The 25129-nt window shown below is 43.2% G+C and overlaps 2 protein-coding genes across 3 annotated transcripts in view; one reads left to right on the top strand and one right to left on the bottom strand.

Annotated features, from left to right (window-relative positions):
• The window catches only part of LOC148657667 (uncharacterized), a 152893-nt gene extending 143164 nt beyond the window's left edge, over window positions 1–9729 (bottom strand). The window contains exons 1-3 of the mRNA XM_088644218.1: window positions 8875–9729; window positions 5473–5622; window positions 48–179 (exon numbers count right to left, since the gene is read on the bottom strand). Of these exons, the coding sequence (XP_088500344.1) occupies window positions 48–179; window positions 5473–5622; window positions 8875–9138 (546 nt within the window). The 5' untranslated portion in view covers window positions 9139–9729. The remainder of the gene's footprint in view (window positions 1–47; window positions 180–5472; window positions 5623–8874) is intronic.
• Window positions 9730–9834: 105 nt separating this feature from the next.
• pex2 (peroxisomal biogenesis factor 2) lies at window positions 9835–21380 on the top strand. Of its 2 annotated transcripts, XM_088644217.1 has the most exons (3): window positions 9857–9952; window positions 10619–10686; window positions 17254–21380. In XM_088644217.1, the coding sequence occupies exon 3, from the start codon at window positions 17280–17282 to the stop codon at window positions 18189–18191; it is 912 nt and encodes a 303-aa protein (XP_088500343.1). In that variant the 5' UTR covers window positions 9857–9952; window positions 10619–10686; window positions 17254–17279; the 3' UTR covers window positions 18192–21380. The 2 variants fall into 2 exon arrangements, with proteins under 2 accessions (XP_088500342.1, XP_088500343.1); XM_088644216.1 differs by lacking the exon at window positions 10619–10686 and having other exon boundaries at window positions 9835–9952.
• The last annotated feature ends 3749 nt before the right edge of the window (window positions 21381–25129 follow it).

The raw sequence follows: 25129 nt of genomic DNA, 5'->3' as shown, positions 1-25129 counted from the left end.
AACATTGAACAAAATGTTTATAACGGCATAAAAATGTCCTCACTCACTTCTAGCTTCTGCGCGCCTCGAGCTTGCTGCACTGCTCCCACAAGACTGTCAACGTCCAGCTTCATGTCCAGATTTTCTTCACGCAGGCTCTGGACAAGCTCCTCCAAGCCCTCCTTCTCCACGAGGACTCCCTGCAAAGCGCGAGCTCTGGTTAACTGGTCCCCCAGTCTGCAACCGCAGAGATGTGTTAAAGTTACCGCGGCATAGTTTTAAACGGTCGTTCGTGAGAGAAATTCACGGCCGATCTTCTGATCTCACTACTTCGCTATACCCATGTACTCGATTCACGACTTTCTCCAAATACATCTTCCCAAGTGGTTTGTAACACCTGGGAAATGATGGAATGTGCACCTGCTGGCCATCTGGAACTCTGCATGGATGTCACCTCTCTCCAATATTCATTTCATGCCATTATACTCAAGCTGCCACTTTCTGTGAAATAAGTACGGCGATAGCTAGAACCATAGCACCAAGGTTTCTCTTTTCCCTAGCACACGTAAATAATTGACTGATTTAAAGATAATTAACGCAAAGCAGAGAGGAGCTAAATAACAAAGAATTTACATTTTTCCTTAACACTGTCCTACAATACTTGACCCTGGCCTTTTTAATTTTCAATATCAATTAACAAATTCCATATTAAGTCAGCAATTTGTAACTACAAGAAATTATGCTCTCTAGGCCAGGCATTAAAAAAGGAATAATAAAAAGAAAGAATTTATCTTTTTTTCATTTTACACTTAAAGGCAGCTCTTTCAAGCACATTTACTGTTTTATATACTGGAGTGGAAATCCTGAAAGCACTAGGATTAACGGAGAAACACAATTTAAGTATCCTTAAACAGCTATCATAAGCCAAAGATGAACAACACAATAGTGCATTTATTTCCATGGCCTTCAGTGAAAAAATAATCAAAAGTATGCAGCTGAGCTTTTATAGAAAGCAGCAAAGTGAACTGATTTTTTTCAGCATTCAAGGTATTCAACAATCCCTGAACCACTCACTCCCTACAGTTCATCTTCATTACCAAAATTCAGCCTTCCATCCATAAAACATCAATCAACATCTCTCTTTAAGCAGTAACAAAACAGGCGAGCATAAAATGCCTTCAATAGAGTTCATGGCTACACCTGAGCAAAGTCGAGACATGGGCATGTAACTAAAGTAACAGTGTGTGTACAGACCCATACTGGCAATCATTAGGATCTTGATATTAAAATTACACTATTGGGATAGCTTACCCAAAAGCAAATAGAATGGGAAACATTTGTGTTAATGGATTTATATTAACTTCACATAAAAGAAAAAGCAGGGCATGCTTTGTAGTCAGTTCTTGCAAAAGGATCTCTTCAAAATATCTTGCGTAAGCAATCATAACCACACAAACAAATACTGTTACACAACCATTGTTAATGTGCTTCAATTTTTGTTCTCCTATCCAAATCACCAGAATAAATAGGCTGGTAGTAATGTTCTTATGCTCTCCTGTAATCCTGTAACATTTCAATGAGTTTAAGATCAGGAAAATGGACAGCCCAGGATATCAATTTCAAAATCTTATGTTCTTCTTTCTGATTTAATTTAGGCTTTATATTGTCCCACCAGTCTATAAACATAAAACTCTATTGCATTGCTTTTTAACAGTTTATGTGGGTTGGTCCCCTTTATCTGAAGAAAGGTTTTCAAGCAATAACTATCTCATATTCATTGCTCTAAGATGTCTCCTCACTGTTTCCTCTGATGTGGTGCAATGGAATTCAGACATGAACTCAAATCATCAGTAACTTGGGGGCAGGTTATGAAACAATTAACCTGCAATAGAGATGGCACCCTGAAACAGCTCTGCACGCCAGAATTTAATATATATATATATCAAACAGCTGCTCTTGATTGCACTTTGCAAATATGAAAGGTCTTACTTGCTCACTAGCAATGTTTCTGTTAGATGCAGAACTTTACCAAAACTGTATTTTTTGGACAAACTATCTAAAAGCCCTGCAACGACTGAACTGACATTAAAACACATGGTAATGTATCTGGCCGTTCAGCTTGTCCAAAGTCTCAGGGTACCCTTCCAAGTTCCTGCAGACACACCTCCATTCTGCCAAATGACCATCACAAGACCATCAATCCATACCTGCCTGCTGATGAGCCCTTTAACCCACCAGCACAGACCGATTAGGATTTTGGGAAGGTTGGCGCTAGTTCAGACAAAAAGTAAAATCAGTGATGTTTAGCAACCACTCTGAAAGACTGGCACTGTTGGTCTGTCTTGGCCAAACTGTTACAGCCATTCCATTCCCAGTCACCAAGCATCAAGAGACAGGCTATTACAGAGTCTGTCCAAGAGAATCGTCTGCCAAGCAGGGCTATGGCCGCAGGTATAAATGAGAATTTAAACCTGTGTGTTTTTAGATTGGAAAATCTGAAGGTGCGTTCTGAGGGGAGTAATTGGAATTAATTAAACAAATGGTGTAAAGGGTGCTCTAGGATAGAATATGCTTTATGCAAGACTCGTGAGCAACTCGTGGGGTTGTGCCGAAGGGCCAGCAGCAATGACTTTCTCACGCAGTACAACAACACCCCAGTTCGCTCTCGCTCCTCAGATCCAGATTCCCCAACCAGCAGATCACTGCAGACGTTAAAGCCGATTCAACGTCATCGACAGAGAATCATCAACCTTAAAATGGCTACGCTTCCTGAAGGAAAGCAGTGCGATCCGGGGTCCCTCCCCGAGCAAGGGCCTGGGCGCCCCGCTCCTCCCCGGAGCTGGCCCTGGTGCAGTGCGGCTTCAGCAGCTCACAGGCGTTCGTGGCGCCCTGATCAGAGCGAGCGCTTGTGCCATCCACCGCCTGCGTTTCCCGAAAAGACTGGCCACTGGCTTGTACAAGCCTAGGCTACAAGCTGCAAACACACAGAAACGGCCTCAGCTGTAACTGAGACGTGATGTTAGTGACAGAACCCAGTGTTCATCATATAAGCAGGAACAGAAGCTGTGAAAATGGCACACATTCATAATTCATTATGTGCGCGAATGCAAATAACACATTAAAACAGGTGACCAACTGTGCACAAAGATCATATTTTTAAGTTTTCTGCACTATATGCCTGAGCTTCTGCCTGCTCCAGTACTTACTCAGACTTAGCTCCATCACGCTGCCAGACTCTAAAGCGCACAGTCTGGGCATGAAATTGTACTGTACGTGACACTGTGCGCTTTATCAGTACCAGACAGCACCTAACTGCCAGCACAGCTATTATTCTATACTAAACCCTCTTTGCGTAGTTCTTCAACATCAATAACCCAGGACAGTACTGAATTATTTAATGTGGTGATTAATCAATTATTAAAAGTGTCTGTCAAAACACCCACAGAAGAGACACTTGCTTGCCCACAGTTAAAATAAAATGCAAAAACAAAATGAGGTAACATAAAATGTCTAACACACTAATGCCTTGGTGATCTAAAGCTTACACACCCCTTACAAACAATTCTTATTAAACAGCTACAGTTTAATAAGAATTGTTAAACTGATACAGTACTTTTTAATTAGAAAGTGTTTTTGTTCACTCCCACAATTACAAAAGTGTAGTATTCTCAGGAGTTTCTCAGCCTGACGCTTATATGGTACGGCACATTATATATAGCCAACAGCATGCCAAAAAAGTCAAAAATTGATAGAGAAAAATCTTAATTCTTTAAAGGGTGTGGAATTCATTTTATAAAATGCCACTCTTACCTTAAACGTTTTGAATGCATAAGGAGCAACCTAGCAAATTACTGGTTTCATTGCCTAAGATATCTCAGCTGGAAAAAAACAAACCTTCTCCAGGTCCTTAAAGCAATTCCAACAAACATCCCTATGCCTGCTGCAAGCAAATGTATGCAGACAGCTATTCACACACATATTTGATGACTACCATTTCAAAACCATGAGGCAAAAAGACGTGACTGTCATAAAACTCCATTTTCGGTATTGTGTGGCATGATTGTGAAAATGTCTTTTCACATACATTATTAAAGGCAGCATTAGAAACAGCAGTGCTAGACAGAAGTACTTAAAGTGAGCACATCACAAAAAAACAGCTAAACATGTAAGAAACAAAATTTATTTCTCCAAGGCAATTAAAAGTTCCACCCAACGCTCTGGAAAAAGTAGGCTACCACCTCAAAGCAAGATTTAAAATGTGAGTGGAGAGGAAAGGAAAGGATTGCTTATACTCAGAACACAAGAACAGTCAGATCCAGCGGCTACTCATTTACTTAAGCCAGCGGACATTTCCTGTACGTCTACAGACTAATTTACTGGTGGATTGTTTTTTTAGATTAGATTACAGAGCGGGAATATCCACCTCATTGAAATAATGTCCTTTCCCTGCCCAGGCAGATGAAGAAACAAAAACAGATAATATTGCTAATTTGTACATCTACTGACCTCCCTTATGCAGGAGGGAGGGACTTCAGCGACGTGATTGCAACAGCACTCACTTATATGAGTCAATTTGACATTTATACAAGGTAAGAATAGAAATGAATGGCTGAAATCCAAGGAACGCAGAGCGTTTTATGGCCGAGACTGTAGAGCCTGTTGTCTTTGTCACCAAAGGTCAAAGCCTAGGCAGAGCTGTCTTAACACTGAGATGTCTTAATTAACCTTGGAAACAAAAGAATGCCTTCAGCTTGAACATCAGCAGAACAGACAGAAGCAAACGCTCAGGAAGTAAGAGGTGGGGACGTGAAGACATTGAAACGCTTGAACATCTGGAGGAATACAGCATAATGATATTAAGCACATCAGGGGAAACCAGTCAATAGAATTTGTGGATCTCACTTCACTAACCACATGGGTATTTCCAGCTTAACTGGAGGGATAGGATGTAAATGTATATGTTGTTGATGCATTTTTCAAGTAAACAAATGCCATGCTTTTCTTTTTTATAAACTATGGACTTACTGTACATGAATCTGAGTAATTCTTTTTTTTTTCCTTTTCAAGGAAGATGAAGCGTAATTCTTTTTGGAATTACCAGCTTTAGAAACTTTTACGAGCCCTCGCTCAGCACATGAAAACCTGTTGTCATTGCTGGAAAATGGAATTACAAATCCACATGTGGACAAGGTGGTGGCCAGAGGAACTGGTCTTCCCCGTCATGCCCCTCATTTCAAGTCTTCCCTTCCGCAGGTATCAAGCGGATGAGATGCCAGAACACAACAGGCATCAAGCGTTTATTTAGAAGCACTGTGTCTGGAGCACAAGCCTCTCTAAACAGAGGGAAACGAAAGGCGTTCAGCGTCACACCACACAAACCATTTGCATCCTGCAAGACTTTGGTTGAAATATACAATCTCTCAACAGTTTAAAGGCAAACTCAGGGAGCCCAACTGAAGGAGCAGGACAAAGGAAGGGAGAAGGACATCTTACCTTAATCAGCCGATCAGCAGCTAGAATTCTAGCCTCCAAAAGGGCTACTTTGTCATTAGCCTCTTTTTCAAGATCTTCCACCGTCTGGACCAAGACTTGATTTTGATCACTAAGATCATTGACGTAGGAATGAAGAATCCGCACTTTCATCTACAAAAAGAGGCACATGTGAGCTATAAAAAAGGAGTGGAAGCATCTTGTTGCCAGCCTCGAGCGCCGGTTTCTGAAAAGCTACAAATCACAGAGACCATTTTGGACACATTTGTCTCTTACTCCTTTTGAAAAATCCACTTCCTGTCTATCCAGCAAAGTGATTCAAAAGATCTCTGTTGGTAAGAAAACTTTCCAAGGAACTCGACAAACAGTTTTATAGAGTTTGGGCTCCCTCCCCGATCACTTTTATCCTCATCAGTAGCAGTATCACAAACCAGCCTTACACACAGCATTGGGTGAAACACGGAGTCAGCCTGCCATCGGTCAAGAAGAGCAGCCTTTTCTTTTGCTAAAGTTCAGATTTGCAGGCTGTTGTCAAGTGAGATTTCCTTCCCAGGAGCCACATTGTTCCCCACATTGAAAACTCTGCAGTTGCGTCACTCCCTGTAGCTGTGTGGGCCTGGAGGCAGTGGGGCACTTTCTTTGTATCCTTATACAGCTCAACACCGTTTTAGGCAGCGGTTTATTTGTACAGAACACATATTAATTTATAATGTCCTGCATTATGTACCCATCTTTGTTTCCATAATTATTTCCATCAAATACATTTCCAAAAATGTTATTCCTTTCTTTAACTTTAATAAATTTGGACAGCAAATCTAGACTTAGTTCACAAGGACGTATCTTGCGCATTAAACACCCAGCCATCCTAGCAAGAAGAAGTTGGTATTTCAAGTGCATGATGCAGAGACACAGGGTTTCAGCAAGTGCCAAGATGGCTCTGGCACAGTCCGGGTCTGTGAAACACTTTGGTCTGCCTTCTTCAGTTCACCTCCGTTCGCTCATTCCAGCTCCTTCCACAGTCCACCGGCAGCGCCTGCCTGTACACAGTGCTGTGGGAGTATGGAAGGGGCTACCCAGCCACGTGGTTGAAGTGGGCACTCTGTTCCCTGTCCAGGAGGAGCTGGATCAATAGTTTATTAGACACCAAAGAAGTGGCCTCCTCCCGTTCGTAACCTTTCTTATGTTCTTGGGTCAAGAGGGAAAAACCGAACGCGCGGCCGCAGAAAGGTTTGCTTTGAATGAACAAAAAGGACATTTGAAAGAAAAATATGCGAAGGCAGCCAAGCCAGGAATAATAACACAGAACCGTAACAATAAGACATGACGAATAGTCGCGTACATCTTCATGAATACAAAGAAAGATTACGTTTCATTTATCAGCATTCTCATTCACTGTAATTTAATATGAAAATATGCCCTTCTTGGCATGATGAATAAATACTTAAATTTATTGCAGCGTAATCTTATTTGTGCATCATATTGATTTCTAATTTCTTTTTTATTATAAATTTACAAAATGTTCACATATCCCACCCTTTCGCATAACCTTAGTTCCAACAAGGTCAAATGTGACATTTTACTGTAATCTACCACACAACAGCGAAAACCATTCCAAAATTTCAAAATGCGCTTCCTTTGTGTGCTGATCCGAGGTTACGTTCACCTTATACTATTAAGTCAAGAATCAAGATGCGACACCGTCATTTCATATTCTGCGGGCTGTTTATGTTGGCATTTACCTTCGAAATCTGAAATGCAGTGTGGGGTTTATCTGATACACCTCTTAAGCTGTACAGGAAAGACAGGAGATACAATTTCAAGTTCATTGCTCTGAATTATGCAAGAAACAGCGGTACCGTTTCTAGATCTTCATGGACTCCTGATGGCAAAGGCTGATATTTTCAGAGACCTGCTGTTTATCATATGGTAACCTTGAAAGTTTACCCTACATCCCAGAGGCATAACCTCATTAAGTGAAGCCCAAAGCACTAAACCTTATTTCTTAAATCTCGTTAATGTACTTTTGAACTACAGCTTGAAATCTCAGTTATCTACAAGATTCCTAATGAGAATAAAATGATTAGAAGCATTTTTATTTATTCTGATTTATGGACGTAAGGTGGAAACAAATTAATCTGCAAAACATGAAAGCTATAATTCATCTATGCACATGGTGTTTTATAATTAGTTTCAACAACCATTCTACAAAAAAAGCTGCTGCTTGGCAAGCCTGAAGCAATACTTTGAGTCTCCTCAGACTGTTCTAGACATCTGTAAAGTGCTTTGTGGCAGTATTGTGAAAAGCACTATTGCAAACAAAATAACAATTTGTATTTTAACCATGTGCTAATCTTTAATGTAAGTATTATGTGCATTCATAAAGTTACATTAAACAGTCACTAAAGACTTTGTTAATGTTTTCCAGGTCTTCAGACCAACAATACTGCAAGATGTTATTGCTGCTCTTGAGCCGGTCCTAAGAAGAGTGATCAGGTGTTGTACACACCACACATGCTGGAATGACTTGTACTGACGGTTCAAAAACTACGAGGTGTGCGAGTGTGAGTTAGAGACTACAAGGGACCAGTATGAACTCATCAACATCCCCGAAGGGGACCAGGTTCAACTTCTCAAAATCCTCAAAGTCAACCCAGCATACTCCTTCAGAACCAACTGTGAAAGCAGAGGACCCCAATGAAAACAACGTGGAAATGCTCTCAAGAGGGAGGTCAGGAGGCACTGGGGGTGTGGAACAAGCTCTCCAGCCATGTTGCTGAAGCCGACAGCTGGATGAGTGAGATCCTGGGACCAATTCACAACTAGACACCAAGTTGTTGATGGGGCCGATGGCGTGCCCCGTTTAGTAACCCTTCTTACTGTACGTTCACATGCCACAGCTTTGAAAATCAGTATGAAGCGGACTTAACATTTTAAATCAAAGACACCCAAGAACGAATACTCAGCTCTGGAGACGTTGTCATGATGATGACGAACGTGACACTTTAAAGGCTGCAAACAGGAGCTACTGTGCAGCACCTCTGTCGGCGCGGTGGAGCAGAAAAACCTTCCAGGTGAGATAGATGTCTGTGCTTCAGATATGGGGGGTCGGCGTGACAGCACGCCGTACGTCGCCACGCAATTACGTATGACGCACCCGCTGCGGCTCACCTGTGGCGCTCTTCTTTAAAGGCGGAAAACAGAGGGGCAGTTTTGCAAAAGAAGCAGGAATTTCACCATTCGATCCTCCTTTTTTTATTTTTTTTTATTTCGCCTCTCGTTTTCTCGGGCGAATCGGGAAAACTTCAATGGTATTGCCCCGTCCATCTTGAGGTCTAAGTCAGGTGGGCATCCTGTGTAACAGCTCCCGGCGGCCCCGAAGCAGGACGGCCCTGTATGAATACGTACCCGCAGCGCGTCTTCGCGGCTCCCACCTCGGTGCTCGGACTCCAGGCGCCTCAGCTTGTCCTCGTACAGCCCCTTGAACTCCTGCAGCAGGAGCCTCGTGTTCCGGGTGATGGGGCCACTGCAGACCCCGCCGTCGCCCCCAGCCCCGGCCGGAGCCGGCGGCGCGGCGGCTGAGTGTCTGGGCTTTGACAGCGCGGCACCGGGGCGGTCCACTGAGCTGCCCGGGCCCTGGAGGTTTAACTGAGAGCTGCCAATACGAGCCATGTAACTGCCAGACCAGAGCACAGACCGCAGACCTGGTTTTGCGTCCGTATCTCATTCGATTTGCACCTCCAGCTACAGACATGGACCACTCTCCTTGGGCTTGGGTGTTCGTGTTGTGCACTGATTGAAGTTAGCCGCCAGTGATGTGCGCTCTGTCACACGGATACATGAAATCGCTGCTCCAAGTTACCGCAAAAAAAAAAAAACAAAGTCAAAAGTATTAAGGCGAGCTCAAAGGAAGCGCGCTTGGTGCTAAGAAAATTGTGTTGCTTACACGTTCAAGAAAAAAAGACTGGTAGTTGCGATTTATTTTACCTATTCTAGCTCAGGTCCAGACCTTTTCATATCACTTTTCATTGAAAGTGCCCAAGCCAAGCAGGACTGTACAGTGAACTCCGTTAAACCGATCAACAACCAAGCCGTAGCTATGGGTCAACCTAGCTCGTTACCTTTATCCCACCCACCACCTGCTATACTACTGGTTGACGTGCAGGCACCTCAACCGATTGTTGAACACAATTGGCTCTTACTTTCCAAACAAGGTGGTTTATAAACAAGCTTGGTTGAGGTTCACTCAAACTCCGCCCCTTCTCGCCTGCCGCTGAGATTTTCATCTTTGCCTCCTGGAGCCCGGCGGCGGCGATTGGCCCCGTGAGGCTGGCGTTTCCACGGCAACGGTTCAGCGATTGGTCGGCTCGTTGCTAGGGTGTGGCTAGGAGCCGGAGACCCCGGAAATGCCTTCTGGTTCCCGTGTGAGGGAAGAGGACAAAGTTTACGAAGAAGACGGGACCCATGAGGAGAAACTAAATCATGGGTAAATATCGAATCTTGTCATTGTGATTAAAGACAAAGCTGGCAGTAGCTGGGAACCTGCTATTGAACCGCACGCTTCATTTCTGATTTGTGTGTGCAGGTCCACCGTTTCGTGCAACATAGGAAGTTAGCCAGGGTTGGTGATGACTTTAATGGCCAAGTACTCCTCATTCGTTCATCCCCTCACAGCCTGCTCTGTCTGATCCCCGTGGACGCAGACCATTCTTTTGGGATCTCGATAATTACATTTTGAAAGTCCTCGCATGGGGGTAGTAAGTGCAAGTCAATGCCAAAGACGGGAACCGTGTCAAGATGCCGTAGTAATGTTGCTTGAGCACCAGCGTCTCCCAAGTTTTTACCCTCCACTGAGGCGATCTGTGTCACAACTTTATCAGCGCAGCTCTTGCGTGACAGTTAGCCGCCGCATGAGGTTTGTGCGTTTCCTCATCTGGTACCTGCGTTTCCTCATCTGGTACCTGCTTGTTGATCCACGGAAATAGCTTCACCCGAAATGGCCAGAGACCCTCGGATAAATTAGCTGCTACCAATCAGATTGCGTTAGACTGGCTACTCTCTTTCATCTGAAAGGTGCAAAGCAGAAGTTTGAGCTTCATTGGAGCAGCAGGCTGTGTGTGGATTACAGAGAGATATAACTCCTGTGTTTCAGGAAATGAGCAGAGCAGGACAGAGAGAGAGAGAGAGCAGGAGATCGTGCAGTGTAGCTCAGTGAAGAAGGTCTGTGGTTTTTCTTCTAAAGAGCAACGAGCTTTATTAGACTTAAGGTGTGAAATCAGAAAATAATCTCACTCACTGCCTCTCCTTTCTGCAACAGTACCATCTGTGGTGTGTTTTCTCATTTTCTTTTGTCATTTGTGGGTTTTTTTTGTTTTGTGCTTTTTGTAGCGGTAAACTTAGCTAGCAATTAGTGTAATAATATCTGTTTTATGCCTATGTGAAAGGACAGCACTCATCATAGTCTGCATTCCACTGCATGGTGGCACAGTGTGGACGTCCTGCAGCTTCACCTTAATTCTGCTGGCACACCTGTGCACCTGGCAGGCTGCGCGGTGCAGCTGCTGGAGCACGACGGCAGCCAAGCACACACCCAGGCGGAGCCGCGCGTCAGTCCTCTTCTATGTGTGAGCGCAGGGAGGGGGGTTTAGTAGTGCAGACTACATGGATGTGCAGTTTAACAGGAGGACTCAATGTGCTTTCTCCTGCACAAGGGGTGGTAAGTGTCTGCTGCCAGCCGTGTTGTCCAGGCGGACATGATATCCCGGCTGCTTGCAGGAAGCAACTGGGCGAAGTCTTTGGATCCACATTCAAATAAATGGGCTTGATGGGCCAAAGGGCATCGTATCGTTTCTGATCTTTTATCCTCCTGTTCAGAGAGAAACTGCATTTTCACACTCTTCCTGGGGCCCATCTCTTTAATCCATCTTGTTCTTTATTGAGTTCGTCAAACCTCAGATGTCCGGAGGCATTTGCAACTTCAGTCCTTTCTCGGTGCTGAATCCACAGTCAAGAGGCTCAGATCACATGAGGATGACTGTTGTCTAGTCTTTGTGTAGTATCATTCAGTTGCAGTTATTAATTATTATCATGTTATTAATACATTCATTAATTGCATTATTTTAGAATTAGAAGCAAATGGGTTCTAAGCAGTAGTTTCAGTTTTATTGGTGAAATAATATTCCTGCATTACCCTCATAATTGTTTTTATACATTTGGATTTTTACTTTTTAAAAATGAAATAAAAGTCATGTCTGGGTGATTTTCATTTATCTTGTAGATCTTAAATCTTGTGATTTGAGATTCTTTTACCACGCGGAACATGCTAACCTTTTGCCAAGAAGTTGCACAAATATAAAGCAGACAAAGGGTCTGAAGGGACACAGTTCTTTGTACTTGTGCTCTGCACTGCCCCATTGTGAGATAGGCCGCGGCTGCCCAGCGACCCTGATGTGGATGAAACAGCTACAGGGTGAAGGGATGGTATTCATTGGTGAACACTATAAATATGGTCTCAGCTTTAGATGATGGTCTTTTAATCCACAATTTCAGGCTCCTCTCCCATCAGTCAAAACAGCCTCTTGCCTTTTAAAGATTAAGCAATATTGATGAACCGGTCTCTCCTCTTTGGGTGTGTCAGGTCAGTAGGTCAATTTGTTGTGTGTAATTCTATGCCGGAGTGTGTAATTGGCACACCATTATCCCACTATATCAATAAAAATCTTATTGCTGCCAGTAGTCTGGTGTATTCATATTAATAGCAGGCATTTTGTCTTTGTAGTTAGGGGGTTATTTCTCTTAAGTAATTCTTTACTGGCAGAATCTGAAATCTGAAATTGAACTATTCAGAAGGTTAATTGAACTTATTCAATCTGACTTCAACCTGTTCCCATTTATTTGCCATTGTTCCCTGTGTTTCTGTTTAAGTCGCCATACATTTTTCATGAGTTTTTAAGCTGTTTTCCTGAGAACATTTATGCTTATTACTTTGTATAGGTTTAGCATCCTCCACCTTCAAACTCCCTGAATCAATTAATTCTTTTAAATAATTTAGATCCAGTGCAAACTAGATTAGGTAAAATGCATGTCTTGTTGTCAGGCTTGGTTTAAAAGATGTTGTTCAGACATTAACTTACCCCTGACCCTCGAGCTTGCAGATTTCTTTGGTGATTAGGGAAATAGGGTTGCCTTGACAAAGCATTAGTGAAGCAGCAAGGGCATGGGACCCCAATACATTTCCACTCACATGAATGTTTTATGAAACAGACCCATCGTAATTAGTCTGGCCACTGAGTGGACAGTTTTAGCTCCTTCTTGTTTTCAGATGAGATCATGTCAAAATATTGAAACTTGAATTTGAAATGGCTTTTTCTCCATAGTTTCCTTTGTAGAAAGTAAATAAAGTTTTCTAACTCTGCAGCACAGTGAATAACGCAGTGTCTGCTATACAGCAATATATATATATAGCGTATACCGTATGCCATGTACTTTATCCTGTAAATTGCAGGGGTGCTTGAATATCTAAACCAAGGACAGACAGAAGTCTAGCCTGAGTTCATTTTGAAAATGAGCAGAATCTCCCCCTGGCCTCCTGTTGGGAGAGCAGTGAAGATGCAGTTGCTATGGACTTGACTGTTTCCCAGGTTACCAATATCATAGCCTTTTGACCTCCGTTTAGATTGCTGCACAAGTGAAGTTAGACACAGAGATATGGCTATGCTCATAAGCCCTCATTAGCATTCTAGGAAGTAGGCCTGTGTGTTTGTGGTGATGTGGGTTAGGAGATGATTTTCAGCAGGATTTGGTTTAGGTGGCACTGAGATTTTTTTTTTCAGTTTAAAAAAGACTAATGCAAAGAAACGATAGGAAAATTATTGCAGTTTGTAAACAGGTAAGACTAAGATGGTCATAAGATTTCTAATGTGATGATTTTTTTCATGTTGACTTCACACACACACTTATACTAGATATAGTCACTGAACACCTGGAACAACATGATCATCAAGAAGTTGAATAACAGGTTAGAACTAATATCTGGAGACCACTGTGTGAGAGTTGATAATCTGCATCTTTGCAGGCAAGTCTCAGCCACGTCACAGGGCCGTGAAATGATGTATGATAATGGATGAAGAGCTGTTGTTGCTTAAGGAATACTTAGGTTCTGTCTTGATCTTAGGTTTGGCTCGTCAGTCCTTCTGCTCTTAGCCTCTCGGGAATGAAAGCGTGTCTGAATGATGTGGAATATGAGCAGTAATCCCTGGGGAAGTTTGGAAAAGGGCGGAGGAGTCCGTGTGGCGGGGACTGGCAGGCAGATGGTCAGCAGCACAGGAGAGGCTGCTAAGTGGTGTTGCGGTGACTTTCATGCGTGTGATGGCAGGGCTGCATGGGTGTGTGAACTACACCTCAAAATAAAAGCCCAGTAAAAGGTCAGTTCACACACTCACCTGAGCTATGGACTGAGCTGCCCTCCTGTACGTACCTGGCTACAGGCACCTGTAGACACTCGGGTGTACCAGTCTGTCTGTGGGGCACACGGGTCCACTCGCTTTCCATCCACAGTCAGCTGGTGCCCTGTAAACCCTGTGTGTCTGTTTACCAGTGAGTCTCTTTTCTGAGAAAAGGCACAGAACGTCTGGGAATGATGTAGTGCACGTTGCACTTTCGGTTTGTTTTACAGGTTTTATAAAACAAATGTTGCGATGCACAACTGGGGAGACGCTTTTGTTGTTGTTTGTTGTTTGTTTGTGTAAAACACATCCATGGAGCAGTCTGAAGCATTCTTGTGCTAGATGATGCTGTTAATGACTGGCGCACCATCACCAGGGCACGTGTAGCAGGCAACACGGCATCATTCTTACCCTTTTAGTGTTGGAAACCTGCAGGTGCTGCACACCTGATGCCCATGTGAACAGATGCACATCTCAGGTGTGCAGATAAAGAGAGCATTTGCCAGACAGCAGTTCAGGAAGCTCAGGCGAGTTTTAAACTCTGCATGCAGTACAGTAGCATGTTAATGGTATTTAAAAGTCAGATAAATTATCATGATATCAGCCCAGCACTCTTGATCTGATTATATACAACCATTCCACTTTGTGTAGGCACCTGCACATTTAAAAAAAAAATGCATTTCAACTCTATTAATCTATTGATCTGCTGTTTCTATTGCAACAAAATAATGTCATCCTGTGGCCTTCTTCAGTTCAGTTGAATCGGTTTTGAATGTCCGTGACCACGCGCTTGCCTTTTCCCCAGAATGCGCTACAGTCTTTTTTAGGGAGCCAGGCATCGCAGGCCGTTCCAGCAGAGCGTCGGGGGGTCAAGGCCCGCGGCACGGCCTGCTCTTCCAGGAGCCTCCAGCTCCCTGGCCTGCTTCCCCGGGCTCAGCCGCGGGTGGAGAGCTCCGCGTTCGGCCGCCCAGAGGAGGGCTGGTTCGTTCCGCTGTCAGTCATTCCCCCCAGGGGTGAAAGTACGCGGATTTCGAGTTCGCGCTGTATGTGTTTCCCGTGTCTCTGATTTTCCGATTCTCTTTGTTTCCCTCCTGTGCGGAACTCGCTGCTGTTGTGAAGGGAGTGGAGGATTCCAGATGGACTGCATTAAGAATGTGAGGAGGTCATTATGGAAGGAAGACTTCTTATTGCTTTTCAGATGTGTACAAAACCCCGATATTTTAAAGACCTGGGTGTCTGGTTGTGTACGTCGTCCGTTTGTCTGTTTTTTTTTTATTTTATTTTGGTTTGTTTGCAACATTGTCCGGGGATAATCGGAAATAAGTATAAATGCAAACCCGCAATACAGACCAAAAAAAAAAACTGAAACTGCTCCTTCTGCAAAGGACTTTATGACACATGTGTACAATTAATCAATTAAATGTTTCATTTTACTACATTCTCACACCCTCCACTGAAAAAAACAAGCCTGTGTTCTGATCTTTGCATGTTCTAAGCATCACAAATGTCATTTAAGAATTGGCACGACAGTGACCCAGGTGAAAAAACATTAATGTGCAAAATTTCCAGTGGATTATAAAAAGCTGATATAGGCGTTAAATTAATTCCTACGCAACGTAAAAAGTATAGAATCTTACCTCCAGTCTGCACTGATCGAAGGTACCAGGGATTTCTCAAGCGGCAGAGCATCACCAGGAGGAGAAAAAGAAGCGGCTCTCGTTGGCCGAGCACCAGGAAGGCTGTGGTTGTCTTTCTCCAGGGTGCCAGTCCTCTGTGTCTCCTGTGAACTGTATGTGTACGGCTGGGCTTTTGTTTACTATAGCAGTAAATATGGCCATTGACTGCATGTTTTGATGATTACCTAAGAATCATAGATTTCCAGTTCCTGTAGTTAGAGCCTTGTAAATTTAAATGCTTAATTTTTATAGGCAGTGAGCATTGACAAAAGTGTCTAGTTGTAATATATCTCGTAGTACCACGAGTCTCAAGAAACATGTCAATAGTAATCCTGGTATTGATAGCAGCCCTGTAGGAGATGTTACTTGCCCTAGCTAACATCCATGTGGTCCTCTTAATCATAATTACATTAATATTGACAAGCCCTTGACAATAGCCACATTACTATTGATAGCTTTCTGTCAATAATATGTTCCCAAATAAAATATATTAATTCATAACTTGTAAACTGCTCAATAAAAGCATTGAAAAGAATATCAGGAGTTTGTATCCCCAGAGTGGAGTGAAGCAGTAATTTGTCTCAGTTACGTAGTCCTGCTCAACTTTCTGCTTCCTTCTTCCACAGTCTGCTTGACAGACACCATCTTTGAGAAACTAAAAAGTCACCTGCTGTTCCTTTGCTTTTTACTTGGTTTTATTTTAATTTTCCTAGCAGGTTTGGTTTAGAGATCCTCGTGGGAGCTTGTGGGTAGTCTGAACATTTTTAGTTTGCATTTTATTTTATTTTGTACTTGGGTAATTAGCTTGTTAAGCAGCAGACCAGAAGCGTTTGTCTGCATTACATTTGCCTGTAGGACATCTGAGCTTCTTTTAGTAAATGGGAGTTTAATTTGAATTTAGTAAGCGAGTTGGATATGTAGGCAGAATAGAAGTCTTTTTATTGTTCTGGACTTTACCATGGCTCAAATAATATCCCAGACTTTTACATTGAAGATATTTGACATTTGTGTCAATCAGTATTGCGTTGTACAGGCTGTCATAGTTTTCAGTCTCAACTATAGAAATAATTAGCACGCTTTCCTGTAATCGCAGTAGGTATAGTAAGTAAAAAAAAAAGAATACTAAGCCACTTCAGATTTTTTTTAACACATTATTCCTATGTAGTATGTGGCGTAGCAGTAACATCAAAATTGTTTTAGAAAATATGGCTTTTGTTTATGGTTTAGCCTGCTATACATTTTTAAAGAAGCACATTGTTTATGAAGTGGCACACCAAGGAAATCTCACAAGTAATCGGAATGTCTTAAGCAATAACATTATACGTAGTAGCAGTTTGATTGACACCTTCCCTTTCTGACACAACCATAGCAGTAAAGCAGGGAATATTCCGAACAAGACATTGCAGCCCCGGGTTTCGATATAAAGGCTGTCAGAGGAAAGTAGTTCCACATGGCGGATGTTTACTGCATTGCTAAGCCTGCGCTCTTTGGATAATCTTCTATGATGTGATTTGTCCACACTCTGAACCTCCAGAGGGAACAGTTATAAGACCTCCTGTGCTAGTGCACAGCAGAGCTAAAAGGGAATTTCTTACGGATTTTACACGTGAAAAGCGATTTAGACCTAAATGTAAAAATGCATAACAATTTTCTTTTTCTGCTCGCAGATGACACTGGAGGAGACAAGCATTTCATGGAAGACAGTTCAAGCACTGTAACTCCAGTTCTCAGAATAAGTCAGCTTGATGCTTTTGAGTTGGATAGAGCTTTAGAGCAGCTCGTTTGGTCACAGTTCACCCAGTGCTTCCAGCATTTCAAACCTGGGCATTTAACCCCTTTCGAACCAGAGCTAAAAGCGCTCCTGCAGCTGCTGCTTTGGAGGTTCACCATCTACTCCCAGAATGCCACGGTTGGCCAGTCTCTGCTCCACATCCGGTACAAGAACGACCTCTCCCAGGCGGCCAGGTACCAGCCCATGAGCCGGCAGCAGAAGCTGTGGTTCGCGCTCTGCACAGTGGGGGAGCGCTGGCTCCAGGAGAGGTCTCACAGCCTTTTCCTCCGCCTGCCTGCGGACTCCGCCTTTCCCCGCGTGCGGCGCGCGCTCACCCTCCTGGGCGGCTTCGCGAAGGTCGCCAGCCTGCTGAACTTCCTGGTCTTCCTCCAGAGGGGGCGGCTTCCCACGCTGACGGAGCGCTGCCTGGGGATCCGGGCGGTCTTCAGCCGGCCCCAGCGCGCGCGCGAGCTCGGCTTCGAGCACGTCAACCGCGAGCTGCTGTGGCACGGCTTCGCCCAGTTCCTCATTTTCCTGTGCCCCCTCGTGAACACGCGGAGGCTGAAGGCGAGCGTCGGCGCCGTCTTCCCGCCGCTGGGAGGCCTCAAGGCCGGCGATGTCTCGCGGGCGGCGCGCTGCCGGGAGTGCGCGCTCTGCGGCGAGTGGCCCACTCTGCCGCACACCATCGGCTGCAGCCACGTCTTCTGTTACTACTGCATCAAGAGCAGTTCCATCGCCGACGTGTCCCTCGCGTGTCCGCAGTGCGGCACGGGGGTGCAGACAGTCGAGCCGGTCAGAGTGCAGATTGAAATGAACAACTTTCACGCAAGGTGATGGCACACTTGGGGCCTCGGGGGCTTGAAACCAATGACGTGTTTGTTGAGGAAGGCCTGTGGAGGCAGTATGAACATGCACGTGGAGGCTTCCCCTTCTGCCCTTCTTCCCCTTCGTTTCTCACTTGGTATTTCTTTTTTTTTAAAATCATCGAGCAAATACAGAACGGCGTCTGCTAACCAAACAAGTCAGAAGTGCCTCCCTAATTTTCACGCAAAAAAAATAGTTTTTTTTCTTTCAATGAATAAAATATTACTGTACTCCATTCCAGGGAATAACTGTAAAAATGACACTTTTTCATCTGTGATTTCATCGATTTTTACCGAGGGTGTTTAGTATAAAAACGTTCAGGTTTGTACTAAATGAGACAACAGTTCTGGGGTGGAATAAATAGATATCCAGGTATTATCCAGATAGCTCTGTCGCTCATTGAGCAGCTCGGGATGGTTAAAGGAAAGAATATGAGCAGCAGTTTGAATACATTCTAGCTAAATAATGGACACACTATATTAGCTGTATTCATTTGTCAATGCTTTATACATTTTTTTTTCCTCCTGAAGTGGCCACAAAATGAAAATTGATAATGCTTGTACTACAAAGCTTACTGCTTTTTCTAAATCGTTTTCTTAAGCACGCTTTTAAAAGGTGAATCTAGTTAATTTATTTTTGTCACTGCAATTTGAATGAAATTGCCTTTTTTATTTTCTTAAAAGATGTTTCATAGATATTATAAAATGTATTTTTTAATCATTCAAGGACAAATCATGCATCATACTTCTTTTAGTATTAATGCAGATCTGTCTTTCCTTGGAGATGCACGGTTTTGCAGTCGAGTCCTAGATAATTCCATATGATTTTTACAAGATTTACTGTCCCCTAGCTTCTAAAGGAACACTACATTTTTAATTCCACACAATAGCGCCAATATAAATTGTCTCCATAAATGTTTAATTAGTGATGAAGATCACCTTCATCTGATGTAAATAAAAGAACACTTTCTGTTTTTTTGAAATAGTAAAAGGCTTGACCAAGCAATACTGACCGGTGAAAATCTGTTTGCACCCATTTGATTTGGAGATTCAGTGCCAGGTTAAACACAGTAATTACAGTCTGCTGTTTAATGCCATTGATAGCCTGTGCTCCAGTGCACTGACTTTGGGGTGGCAGCCATGCTTTTATTGGCTTCTTAAGGATAATGCTTATTTCTTAAGCACTAATAATAAGCCACATAATATAATAAGATCACAACAGAAGTGTACAGTGCAGCTTAATTCTTACACTAGTCATCACCATCAGTCCCAATGCGCAAATACTTCCAACTATCATAACCAGTGATTTCATACCATTAAAGACACTTTTTCATTATCACTGGGAAGGGCAGGATTAAACAATAACTGAAACAGCAGCAGAACATCTGTCCACACATTTGCAATGTTTTATAGTCCTGAAGGTCTTTGGTTAGAAATCATTTTAATTTTTACACTTCAGTACTGAATTCCTTCAGGTGGGGAGCTGCGTCTGCATGCGTAGGCTGCAAAGGAACAAGTCATGTTTATTCCTGCTGAAAAGAGAAGAGAGAAAACAACATTTCGTCTGTGAAGCCTTCTTCGGGTGTGAGAAAGAAAGGGCAGACAGCAAAGATTAAATAGCACGGGAGAACAAAAGCTGGGAGAGTGGAGGAGGCGGGAGCAGGGGAGAGGCTGAGGGGCCACTCGGGTGGAGAGGTGAAGAGAGGGGTGAAGTCGAAACCTGCATGTGAATAGAGAAGATCACACGAAAACAAGTCTGTCATTTCTGTTCTCTTTTCAGCATGGAATATACCTATTACTTGTTCCTGAATTCCTTCTAGTGTTTTAGGGTGAAATCCTGTACAAAAGCAGCTATACATCTACTCCCATGTATATGCATCCAGACCTGAATTGTCAAAAACCATGAGGGAAACTACACTGTTGCCTACTTAACCAGTGTGAATCCTTATTTCCTGTATCTGGCAAAATATTTTAATTTTCCTGATTTTTTTTAATCTGACAAATCTGCCATAGACATTTCTCAGTATGTCAGCTCACTGGTACAACAGCAGCAGCGCATATCCTCTCTTGACTGCGAACACTGTACACATCGTGGTGGCATAAAGGAGCTGAATCTCTTCAGCCATGAATGGCAGGTCTTACAGAGGAGGCTTGGCTCATGTGGGGTAAATCCTGATCGGAAATTAATCACTCCGTGCTGTGCAGCAAACCACAGCCCGGATGGCACAAGGAATAGGGTAAAATGCATTTAAGACTGGCTGGAGGAGACACTTCTTGACATAAAGGGTAGTGGGTGCCTTGGCGTTGTTGAAGCTGATCTCCTGGGATGCCTAAAGAGACACCTGGCTGAGACCCTCAGCCCTCTGAGCTCCCTGCTTCCTCATGAGCGCTATGGGCTGTCTGGTCTGCACCCTTCCGGGGCCGTCCCCGTGTCCTTAGACTTCCAGCTCAAATCTTATTAGTCCAGCTGTAGAGCAATGGGTTACAACACACTCTGAAGACATAAATGTTGTGTTACCTCTGTTTCTGGGAAAACAGTGTTTTGGGAAAACGTGCTTCCCACCACATTTTCGCTCTGTGGCTTTAGTCGCAGGATGACGGGTGGATTCAAACGCCGGTTTAGCAAATATTCACTTGCAAATATTGCCGGGGGAAAAAACCTGGAAGTTTGATCTTCTAGCCTGTTCAGATACATTTTGATGGTTAGTGTTTGTTTAAGAATTTGAGGGCTCCTGGTGAGATCAGCGAGGCCTTGTGTCTGCGGGGGGAGGGGTCTCCTACGGGCCTACAGCCCTCACTAATCTCCTTTGCTTCTGCCTGAGATAGCTGCAGACTCTAACAAACCCAAGCAGTGCTGGACAACTTTGAGGCAAATTACACCCTAATCCCAATAATGACTTCAAAGACACTTAGTTATTCTGACGTTAACCTACATGAATGACTTACGCCTGAGGCAAAATGTACCCCAAGTGGAATGAAACCTGCTAGAAAGTCCCACCTTTTTTGATCACTCTGGCTTAATTAAATGTTTTGAAGGTGATCACTTTTTCATCTCGGATTTTGATTTCTTTGTCCTCGTTTCTCATAAGACCAGGCAATTTTTTTTAAAAAAAAAGAAAATTTACAATGCTAATAAACCTGCTGCTTGTCTTTGGTGTAATTTATTTTCTTTATGACTGCCAGTAGATAATGATTCAATCCTGATAATGTGTCTCAAAGTATGTACGGTATATTGGTTTTAATGGAAATGACTTAAATTGCAGAAACACTGAAAGCGTGATCCTTTATCTGCCAGTGGTTAACAACTGTGTAAAAAATGTGCCATAGATTTTCCCTCTGAAAGATGACAGAAATAAGAACATAAGAAAGGGTTCAAACAATGGGAGGTCATTTGGCCATTCAGGAACATTAGGTAGTTAGTAGCTAATTGATCCAGGTATCTAATTCAGCTGTGTCTTGAAAGAAGCCGGCGTATTTCCCCCACCAACATGGCTGGGCAGCCTGTTACAGACTGCCACGGCCCAGATGTATGTGAGTGCATGCAGAATGTACAGTATAGAACAAACTGCTCTTCCAAAACAATAGAGAATACCACTAAGAGCAGGTCTGTCTGCCTCTAGCAGTGATTACAGTTACACCAGATGTCCACTAAAGGTCTCGGTGGTTCACAGAGATATGACATCACTCAGACAACAATGGCTGTCTCATCGCCGCATGATGTGGGCAGTAATTGAAGATCGTACTGTGTCGTGGACTGCACTTCCTGTCAGTGATTTATTTGACCTCTCAACAGAGCCTCAGCAGGTCGGCTGCCACCTTCAGTGATGCACGTGGAGGACGGGTACCAACAATCATCCCTCCAACTCGTGCAATCAGACAATCGGACACATACTGTACATGCTGTCATTTTGCATTGATGGCCTCTTTCTCATGTAATAAGTGCTGGGAGAGCAAGACTGCTGGGATTCAAGATTGACAATTCACTCGAGTGGCACAGGAGTCTTGGCCAGACTACAGGAGCCTTGACTGTCTGGTAATCCTAAATTAGGCAAGCATGTGATTAAAAACGGTAGTTGATCCTAAATGTTTTTTTAATACAAAAATGGACGTTCATGGTCCTGTTTCCTCACACTGCGAATCCAATCGGGTTCCCTTGTTAATGACACCTGTTATTGACACGTCCAGACCTGCGCTGCCTATCTCTCTGAGCGGAAGCACCACTGCCACCTCGCCAGCAGGACACAGCTGGTGCACACACATGGCGTATGTCTTCGGCATGGACACAAGCACAAGTGCATTTCTTGACAGATCCGCGCTGTTAAACTTTGCATAGTCGGTACATCATCGGAAGCACAAAACGGGAGCCCTGAGATCCAACGTTTTCTACAGTCTCAAAACGGGGTAGTTGATGAGCTTTCAATTTATCATTAAAACTTAAAAATGGTTTGCATTATTAAAAGCCCCTCTCTTAATTTTTCCTGTGTTCTGAGTTGCCTAAACGCAGTCTCACCAGTATTGATTTCCACTGCTCGTGTGTGTAATTTGTAAACCCTAAGAACTTGCTCTGTGAGTTGCCCCCCACGCCTTTTGTGCTCGAAACTATTGTGAATGAGGATTTCAGCTAGATCCTCACTTTGATGAGCTAGTTTTTCCATTATGTCTCACATTCTGGCTCCTTTGATGTTGGCCGTTTATTTCCCTGATTAATAGTTTTAAATATAAAAAGCTCTGTTTTAATCCCGGTAATGCTACCACTTACCTATTGTACCCAGTGGACATGTGTTGGCATAGCTTAATTGAAATAGAGCTCCAAGCGCCTGCGTTATGTTAACAGAATAGAATGTGGCCTGCCGCAGCTCTTGGAATGAACTGAGCACCAATAGAAAACTACAACAAAGCAGATGTTACGACATATTTTTGACTCTTTTGTAAAAAAAAGCAGCAGATTCAGGCAGAAGCTGTTATACTGTAACACTGCCTTGAAAATGTTATGCTTAAGAGTACAGAAGGCTGGTGGTAAATGGTGTGCTGTTCTAGAAACAAAATACAATTTATTGACTTTTACACATGTAAAGGCATCCTAACCTTGCTTCCTAAATGGGTCCAGGTAATACAGGGCCTGCAGACTTTCAAGTAGTTCTTACTGACACCCAGTTATTCTTAGAGAGGCTCTTATGTCTGAGAATGAGATCCTTCTACGGATCTGAGGGCCAGTTATTTGATCTCTTGATAACAAATGTCAGAGCTTCTTTCTTAATATGACACTTCATCAGTGAACTAAAAGCACAATGAAATTTGAAGGTGTGCACTGCCAATTTCCGAAATCAAGTTAATTATGAAACGTAACATACCAAAAGTAGAAGTGGTCGTGTACCATGCTTTGAGAGCCATTGACAATACCTATTGTGCGTAGCTGTCGAAAACCGCATGTCTTTCAAAGAAGCAAGGGCTCACTAACATACAGGCACACCTGCCTTTTTGTGTGCAAAGAATTACCTGTTCTGGATTTTTCAGGTAGATTGACCAGTTCACCAATTGCTCAATCAATTGATACCCAACGGGCTTAATGGACCAAATGCCCTCCTCCCACTCGTAAACTTTCTTATGTTTCTTCTATTCACCAACTTCTCACATATTACTTTCCCAGCCACTGATTGAAAAGCTATTCATTGGGTGCTGAAAGCTAGTTCACTATTTTAGAATTTTTAAAGTGAATGCATGTTATTTAGAAATATAGCAGTGCCAGGAATAAGGGAACTATCATGAGAGAGAGAACTCAGATGCAGGACCTCTCCTCTAATGGTAACTATTGAAAAAATAATACATTCTCCATTTGTGCCATTCAAAACACCCTAAAAAGGCTTAAAAATATCTAGTCCTGTATTTTACATAATATTGTCAATGGTACTGAAGATCCTCTGTTTCCATAAAGTCATTGAAAGGGTAATGATTTCTTATAAGAATATGCTAACTTTAGCATACTTAATGCCTGTGGTACTAACAAGCATTTTCCTTGTCTAGAAATGCCCCTGCCATTATTCCAAAAATTGAAAATATAAACAAAGATACTTCCATCCATCTGCTTTCCAAGGGCTTTATCCATTACAGGACTGCAGGGGAGCCAGAAGCCACACACACACACCAGGGTGTCTACCAGCATGTCTTTGGACCGCAGGAGGAAATCAGAGCACCTGAAGTAAAACCCTCTTGAGCACAGGGAGAACATGCAGACTCCACCCAGACAGCACCCCAGGAACTGAACTCAGGGTCCAGCTCTGCAAGGCAGCAATGCTGCCCACTGTGCCACCATGCCTCCCACAAAGATACTTAATCAAGAAAGTGAAGGACTCCTCTTTTAAACTAAGTTTATCCATTTTACAGTGCCTGAGTAAAGAGGGTCACCTATTAGACTGCGCAGTTTGTGTAACTCTCATGTTTTACTCCCGGTGGGGATCAGAAATCACCTACTGTAACAGTCCAATAGGAAAGCACACAGGGAGGAGGAGTGAACTCCGTTCCAGGTCCTTGTACCACACAGCCATGAGCTTTGCTTGTGAAGTTTAAACCTTCAGGCTTCAGGCTGTCTTTTACCGGTGTCCTGGCCAAATTTCCCATTGGCCCTTACCAATCATGGCCTCCTAATAATCCCCCTCTATGAACTGGCTTCATCACTCTGCTCTCCTCCCCACTGAGAGGAGCGTTCTGGCGCACTATGGCTGCCGTCGCATCATCCAGGTGGGGCTGCACACTGGTGCTGGTGGAGGGGATTCCCATTACCTGTAAAGCGCTTTGAGTGGAGTGTCCAAAAAAGTTTTATACAAGTGTAAGCAATTATTATTATTATTATTATTATTATTATTATTATTATTATTATTATTATTATTACCATGGACACGCCACATTCAGAGA

The sequence above is a fragment of the Lepisosteus platostomus genome, chromosome 8 (assembly GCF_059453375.1).
Source record: "Lepisosteus platostomus isolate fLepPlt1 chromosome 8, fLepPlt1.hap1, whole genome shotgun sequence".
NCBI lineage: Eukaryota > Metazoa > Chordata > Actinopteri > Semionotiformes > Lepisosteidae > Lepisosteus > Lepisosteus platostomus.
Note: the sequence above shows the minus strand (reverse complement) of the source record. Positions and strands in the feature narration are given on the sequence as shown.